Raw genomic sequence first — 8,426 nt, 5'->3', positions numbered from 1 at the left:
AACATACAAATTCAGAGAAAAGCTAAGTAACCTCTTTCTCCCAGAATCCATATTAAAATTTTAAAAGATGGTTGACTAACATTGCTTGAAAGTCATGTCTGGACTCCATCCTGAGCCAAGCTCACAGCCTGGAGGAAGGATTAAGTGTGGTCACAAAATATATAGTTCCTTAACATCACTTGGTATGAGAGAAGAAGTTACCAAAATACAGGAATACTGAAAAATTTTTTTAAAAAATTTTTAAGATGCTTATTAAAACATGGAATGGATATCCCTTCTCACCTTCCTCTTCACCAGATACGAAATGTTAACATACTAGACACCTCTTGGCTGGCTACCTATGGAGGTGGGTACCCAGTCATCTGACTGCTCCTTGTAGCTCTACTACCCAGCTATTTATACGCATGCTGGAGTGATCAACCAACACAAGCTGGGCCACTCAAATATTTGGAAATTTGGACTTAAAGACAAAGAGACATGGAGCACTTGGTTGACTCAGCCTGTTTAACACCGGACTCTTAATTTTGGCTCAGGTCATGACCTCTGGTTCGTGGGATCAAGCTTTGTGGTAAGCTCTGTGCTGAGTGTGGAACCTGAATGGGACTCCCTCTCCCTCTCCCACTGTACCTCCCCCCTGGTGGCGCACACACTCTCACTCTTTCTGTGTGTGTCCCTCTATCTCTCAAAAAAAAAAAAAAAAGACAAAGACAGTTGTTGGAATGGAATCATAGTAATGGCAATACACAAGAGAAGAATAATTAGCCAACTCCAGAACCTCTAGACCTCTTGTTACTTGAGATAATGAATGTCCATATTGGGTTAAGCCAGAAGTAGCTGGATTCTGTCTTACTTTCATGTTAAATCAAACTAAGCAATATCTAAGGCAATCTGAGTTCATTTCTGCTACTTGCAATGAAAGACCATAAACCCATAGACTATGTGTTCTGCATGTTTCCAGCCTCACCAGCCCGAAATGAGGTCAGCTCTATATTAATGCCCTAAATACTATTGCTCTGTTCCCACACGTGTTTGACTAGCAGGATACCCATCTTTTCCTGGCGTTTCCTCCCTTCAGTGTTTTCTAAAATCCCACTGGAGCTCTTAGACCTATTTTAAAAATTTTTACTAGTTTTTTCACCTGCAAGGAGGTAATTTCAACAATGATTTTCTCATTGGTCTTAGACGATAGGGTCTTTGATGATAAAAAGGTGTGTACATTTTGGGAAATTTGGAAAATAGAGTAAAATACAAAGACAAAAAACAACTATCATTTTACCTTTAAGAAATAATACTTTTATGAGTAGTTTATTTCCAATATTCCTAATATTTTTATTGTGAAATATAATACCTGTGTAGAAGGGCAAAATGTAGACTTTTGAGAAATAACTACAAAACAAACATCTAGTAACCATCATCCTGGTCAAGGAATAAAAAATTACCATCACTTCAGAATCTCCCAAACATCTTTGCCCAGTTATAACCCCCTTCCTCCCTTGTAAGTAACAACCAACTTAACTTCTGTGATTATTTCTGTTGCTTTTCATTATAATTTTATCACCCAAGTATATATCACCAAAAATTTGATTTTAATTTTGTCTGCTTTTAAGCTTTATATAAATTAAATCATATTTTTAATTTGATTTTTTCATTCAACAATACGTATGCCAGATTAATCCACATTCTTGAATGTAGCTGGAGTTTGTTTATTTTCATTGCTGTATAATCCACTGCATGACACAGAAAAATTTAATTTATCCATTCTACTCTAGATAGACATATTGGTTACATCCAGTATAGTTCTTGAGTACTTTCTTTCTATGGTAGAATTATACTAAGTCTAGAAATATATATTCTACTTTCATCATTTAAATTGTAGTGTATTTTCTCTTGATACTAGAAGTTATTTAGAAATATTATATCTAATTGCTATATCACATTTCATTATATGTACGTACTATAACTTATTTAACCATCCCTCTGGGGTTCTCACTTAGATTGTTTCCAATTATTTGTCACTACAAGTAATATTGTCGTTAACATTTTACACATAAGGATTTTTATCTGTACTTCAAAGCATTTCCTTAGGTCATTTCCCCAAAATAGAAATACTGTATCAAATAGTATAAATATTTTAAAGTCAAAATTCTCTCCAGAAGGGTGGTATTAATCAAGGTAGGAGTTTCACCTCCTCCTTGCCAGCATTAAATATGTGCTCACGTTCTCATGCATGCTTGCACTCCCACTTGTTCTCTCTCTCTCACTCTCCCTCCCTTCTTCATTCCCTCCCTCACTCCTTCTCTTCCTACCACCCTTTAATCTCCTTCAAGGGTTGTGATGCAAACTTTGCCCTAGAGCCTAGTCAAGTACAAAAAAAGCTGATCACATACAAGAAATGTGAACAGATGAAAGTACAAAGTATCTCTGTTTTCCTTGTGGCAGCCCAAGCAAGCAACAAATGGAGAAGATGGTGCCTAATGACAGAAAATGGTCAGTGCACAGTTTGAGGCTGACTGAATGCACAATAGGAAGGGCAACCAGGAGGATAAGGAAGTGTTCAAAGAGGTGGCCCCGTCAGGGGACACATGGACAGCAACTTGCAGCTAAGTTTCCGGGAGAAGTTGTCACAAGTTTCCAGTGACACAGATGGTCCACAGTAACAGGGATTCTGAGAGATGGTGATTGCAGCGTGCTAGCCATGATTATCTGGGAGGTGTGCTGTGCTCTGGTTGACTCATGAGACTACCAATGGGCAAAGAGAAGAGGCCAACACAAGACCAAGTTGCTAGAAACAGAAAGAAAACCCAAGTGAAGTTGCAGGAGTCTGGGGCATGACTTCTCCTGAGTCCCAGGACAAGTCGTGTCTTCAGGACAAATATGGGACCCAGAGATCAGAACTAGGACTCCTGTTCATAGTCCCTCAGGGCAACTAAGATCATCGTCAGTGAGGGAGGTGCAAAGGCAGTTTAAATACTATAGTTGACCCTTGAACAATGTGGGGGCTCCCAGTGCTGACCCCTGTGCAGTCAAAATCCACATATTAACTTTTGACTCCCCCAAAACTTAACTACTGATAGCCTACTGTTGACCAGAGGACTTTACTCATAACAGTCGATTAAACATATTTCTGTATGTTTCATGAATTATAGATTGTATTCTTATAATAAAGTAAGCTAGAGAAAAGAAAATGTTAAGGAATTTTCTTATTTAAAAAATCATAAGCAAAAGAAAATACGTAAGCAGTACTGTACTGTATTCCTAGAAAAAAATGCACATGTAAGTGGGCCCATGCAGTTCACATCCATGTTGTTCCAGGGTCAACTATGTACTGGCCTGGTAATAGGAATAGTACTAGGGCTTCTGGAAAGAGGCACAGCAGTCGCACAAAGGGAAAAAATGATGAGCAGGGCATGAGGGATGAGGCAGGACTGGAAGAAAACACTATAAACACACCGTGAACAGCATGGGCACTCGAGAAGTCATTTTACATCATCTAGTTCAAGACGGCAGTCTGAGCAGTTATGAGCCCTGGACACTATTAAAATGAAAATCAAGGCATTAAAAATCTCACAATAAAGAGAATGACAGGGAACCCATAAGCACAAGAGAAACGTCATCAGATTTCTAGGAAATGGAAAGCTGAAGGAAGAGTGCTGGCAGGTGATGAAGCCCTAACTGAAAATACACAGCCAAGAGGCTGCAAGTGGAGAGAAAGGCAGTCATGTCTGTGGCGTCCCAGAAAAGCGTGTGACACAGATATCAGGTAGCATGGAGGTAGGGTGACATGCAGGACCTAAAACGGAAGAAGTCATTGAAAATCTGCATATGAAATAAGGCTCATATAAACACTATACCCTGGAGCTCAGAATCTCTCTCACCAACTTCTACCTCTACCGTTAGCCAGAAAGGAAGGAAGGAAGGACTGAGGGAGGGAGAGAGGGAGGAAGAAGGGGGGCCAAGAGGGAGGGAGGGACGGACGGACGGACAGAAGGCAGATAGGCAGACAGGCATTAGACCTAGAAAGAAAAGAGTCAAATCAAAGGATGGAGCCTCAGGAGAGAAAACTCAGGAGGAGAAATGCGGGGAAGATGTCACAGACTTCCCGGAATGCTTGTGTTGTTACAAACATGTAAGAAGCAATAAAGGCTGCTATCATAAGGGCAGGAAATACAAGTACAAAAGGAGGGAAATGAAATCATGGAAGGCAGGTAGGTTAGTGATAGTTTGAGAATCTGAACTTCTCAATTTCCAAATTTTAGAATCAATAGACTGACCAATACAGTGGCCTAATTGGGATTATAGAACAGAATGTAAACAATCAGTGCTAACAATTTGAAAAGCAAAATTACAGGTGACAGAATTGGAAGATGGAAAGGAGAGGAGAGAGAAGAAACATCGAGTCTCTGCACTCTAGCCTTTCAAAATGAGGAGTCTGAAGATTCTTTCTAAAATTGTTGGAACAAGAAATAAAAATGTAAACATCTTGCTTAAAGTTACACAGATAAATACAAAAAAACATCAAAAAGTAATGTAAGGGGTGCCTGGGTGGCTCAGTGGGTTAAAGCCTCTGCCTTTAGCTCAGGTCATGATCTCAGGGTCCTGGGATCGAGGCCCACATCGGGCTCTCTGCTCAGCGGGGAGCCTGCTTCCTCCTCTCTCTCTCTGCCTACTGTGATCTCTGTCTGTCAAATAAATACATAAAAATCTTTAAAAAAAAAAAAAAAGCAATGTAAGCATGCTGAGAGGAGGTAGAAGAGATGATGGAATAGAGTAAATGACCTTACATCGTCATCTATTAAACCTGGAAGCCAATAGAAAAACCTGAATAAAGAAGGGGTAGTAGTTTTTATATATAACACAAGAATATGGGTGGAACCACCTGGAAAAAAGTTAGGAATTAGACTTCAAAATACCTTGGGGCAACTGGGTGATGGGTATTAAGGATGACACATGTTGGGATGAGCACTGGGTGTTATATGCAATTAATGAATCGTTGAACACTACATCAAAAACTTATGATGTACTATATGCTGGTTAGCTGAACATTAGGGGAAAAAAAAAAGATCTTGGGACAAAGGACAAACCAGTGCTTGGAGTGGGGGGAGCCCTAAACCCAGGAAAACAGGATGATTCTAAACCAAGTGACAGAGAGGTAATTAAAAAGAGGATTAAGCAGTCGGATCCCGGCAGCAGCTGCAGCGGCTCTCATCTCTCCTGACTCTCCTTGCTATCTCCTTTTCGCTTCCGGAAACATGGCCTCCGGCGTGGCGGTCTCTGATGGCGTCATCAAAGTGTTCAATGACATGAAGGTGCGCAAGTCCTCGACACCAGAGGAAGTGAAGAAGCGCAAGAAGGCGGTGCTCTTCTGCCTGAGCGAGGACAAGAAGAACATCATCTTGGAGGAGGGCAAGGAGATCCTTGTGGGTGATGTGGGCCAGACTGTAGATGACCCCTACGCCACCTTTGTCAAGATGCTGCCAGACAAGGACTGCCGCTATGCCCTCTACGACGCAACCTATGAGACCAAGGAGAGCAAGAAGGAGGACCTGGTGTTTATCTTCTGGGCACCTGAGTCTGCACCCCTCAAGAGCAAAATGATTTATGCCAGCTCCAAGGATGCCATCAAGAAAAAGCTGACGGGGATCAAGCATGAATTACAAGCAAACTGCTACGAGGAGGTCAAGGACCGCTGCACCCTGGCAGAGAAACTGGGGGGCAGTGCTGTCATCTCCCTGGAGGGCAAGCCTTTGTGAGCCCCCTCCAGCCCCCTGCCTGGAGCATCTGGCAGCCCCAGACCCTGCCCATGGGGGTTGCAGGCTGCCCCCTTCCTGCCAGACCGGAGGGGCTGGGGGGATCCCAGCAGGGGGAGGGCAATCCCTTCACCCCAGTTGCCAAACAGCCCCCCTCACCCCCTGGACCTTCCTCTTCCCTCTATTCCCTGACGGTTCTGGCCTTCCCAAACCGCTTTTGATCTTCTGATTCCTCTTGGGTTGAAGCAGACCAAGTTCCCCCCAGGCACCCCAGTTTGGGGGGGGCCTGTATTTTTTTTAACGACGCCCCAATTTCCCACCTGTTCCTCCCTTTTCCCATGCTGCCAACTTCTAACCGCAATAGTGACTCCGTGCTTGTCTGTTTAGTTCTGTGTATAAATGGAATGTTGTGGAGATGACCCCTCCTTGCGCTGCCTGGTTCCCCTCCCCTTTTTTCCCCTGGTCTTGGCCACCCGTGGAAGCAGGACCAGTAAGGGACCTTCAATTAAAAAAAAAACAACACACACACAACAATAAAAAGGCTCACTAATGGGGAAAATAAAATAAAATAAAATAAAATAAAATAAAAATAAAAAGAGGATTAAAATTTTGATTGACTTTTTGCCTGTGTGTTACAGTGAGGATGATTTTATAGGAATGTCATCTGATGCTGAAAACTTTTAACTTTTGCTTTTAAGAAATAGAAACAGTTTGAACGTGATGAACCTAAGTTTATGCCAACAGCACCACCCACTGGGCATAAGATAGACTGCAGCAGGCTTGGCGTAAGAGACTGGACACACACAAACTGACAAATTGGTTCTTTTTAAAAAATATATATATATTTTTATCTATCTATTTATTTGTCAGAGGGAGAGAGAGTGCGCGCGAGCGAGAAAGAGCAGTGGGAGGCCCAGAGGGAGAAGCAGGCTCCCTGCTGAGCATGGAGCACTATGCGGGACTCAACCCCCAGGATCCCAGATCACCACCCGAGTAACCCACTGAGCTACCCAGGCTTTCTGATAAATTAATTTTTAAACTTCTTATGTGAAACACACACAAACACACATACAGGCATTATGAGGAAGGAAAAATTTGTCCCTGGGGGGTTTCGATGATTGAAATTAAATACAAGTCAAAAAATCAAGTAAAGAAATGCTTTTCCCCATTTATGTCCTCAGATTTAACCGAGGCGTACTATCAGAGGCAGTGCTGTGTATAGTATAATACAAATCACTTCCTGAAACCGTCTGTAAAATGTCCCCCACCCGAAAAATACACTGTCCTTGTCTTAATCCTCAGAATCTGTGACCTCTGTGACAAAAGGGAATTTGTAGATATGATCCTGAGATGGGAAGATTATCCCTGATTATCCGGGTGGGCCCAATGTAATTGGCAAGGATCCTTTAAAACGGGCCAGAGTCAGGGTAAGAGAAAGAGATGTGAGGACAGAAAGCAGAAATTAAAGTGAATCAACTGCTGGCTTTGAAGATGGAGGAAGGACCCAAGCGCTAAGGAAGGCAGGGGCCCTCTAGAAACTGAAATAGACAAGGAGATGGGGTTCTCCCCTACAGCCCTTTACTCTAAACAGATGAGACTTGTTTTAGACTTCTGACCTCCAGCACTATAGGATAATTTGTATTATTATTTAAAGCCACTAAGTTTGTGATCTCTATAGATACATATTTGATGTCTATATATTAAAAATTATATGAAACATTATATATTTAAAATTATATGAAACCAGAGAGGGAGATAAACCATAAGAGAATCTTAATCATAGGAAACAAGCTGAGGGTTGCTGGGGGGAGGGGAATGGGGTAACAGGGTAATGGACATTGGAGAGGGTATATGTTGTAATGAGCACTGGGTATTATACAAGACTTACGAATCACAGATCTGTACCCCTGAAACAAGTAATATTAATTAATTGGATTTAAATTTTTTAAAAAACACTGACATGATCAAAATTGTCTTTAACAGCTGGAAATAGAGTGCAGAACATTTTAAGGCATCTTATTTCTCAACTATTCTGCCAACACCAAATGATATGCAATGATTAATTTTGAGATATATATTTTAGGAAACATTTCATTTTAATTAAAAAATACATATGTGGGGCCCCTGGGTGGCTCAGTGGGTTAAAGCCTCTGCCTTCAGCACAGGTCATGATCCCAGGGTCCTGGGATGGAGCCCCTCATCAGGCTCTCTGCTCGGCAGGGAACCTGCTTCCTCCTCTCTCTCTGTCTACTTGTGTCCGTCAAATAAATAAATAAAATCTTTAAAAAGAAAAAAAATACATATGCACTTGATTTTTCAGTTTAAAACCTTCCAAAAAAAAAAAAATTCCAGGCCCAAAAGTCTTCACTGGAAAATCTACCGAACATATAAGAAAATTTTCACACAAGACAGAATAGGAAGAAACACTCTCCACTTATTTTATGAGGCTAGCATTACTCTAATACCAAAACTAGACAAAAATATTTCAAGAAAGGAAAACTACAAGCCAGTATGATGCATCAACACAGAAAAAGTTCTCAAAAATATAGTAACAAAACAAATCCAGCAATATTTTTAAATGATAATACATCACAGCAAAGTGGAATTTATCCTGAGAATGCAAGATAGATTGCATTGGATAGATTGTGAACTGGAAAATCAATTCACTTCATCAATAGA

The 8,426-nt window shown here is 41.2% G+C and overlaps 1 protein-coding gene across 1 annotated transcript; it reads left to right on the top strand.

Annotated features, from left to right (window-relative positions):
* The first annotated feature begins 5,164 nt into the window (after positions 1-5,164).
* LOC309863531 (cofilin-1) lies at positions 5,165-6,287 on the top strand. Its single transcript, XM_082728452.1, has one exon. The coding sequence runs from the start codon at positions 5,250-5,252 to the stop codon at positions 5,748-5,750; it is 501 nt and encodes a 166-aa protein (XP_082584578.1). The 5' UTR covers positions 5,165-5,249; the 3' UTR covers positions 5,751-6,287.
* Positions 6,288-8,426: the final 2,139 nt, after the last annotated feature.

The sequence above is a fragment of the Mustela nivalis genome (assembly GCF_964662115.1).
Source record: "Mustela nivalis genome assembly, chromosome: 4".
Lineage (NCBI taxonomy): Eukaryota > Metazoa > Chordata > Mammalia > Carnivora > Mustelidae > Mustela > Mustela nivalis.
Note: the sequence above shows the minus strand (reverse complement) of the source record. Positions and strands in the feature narration are given on the sequence as shown.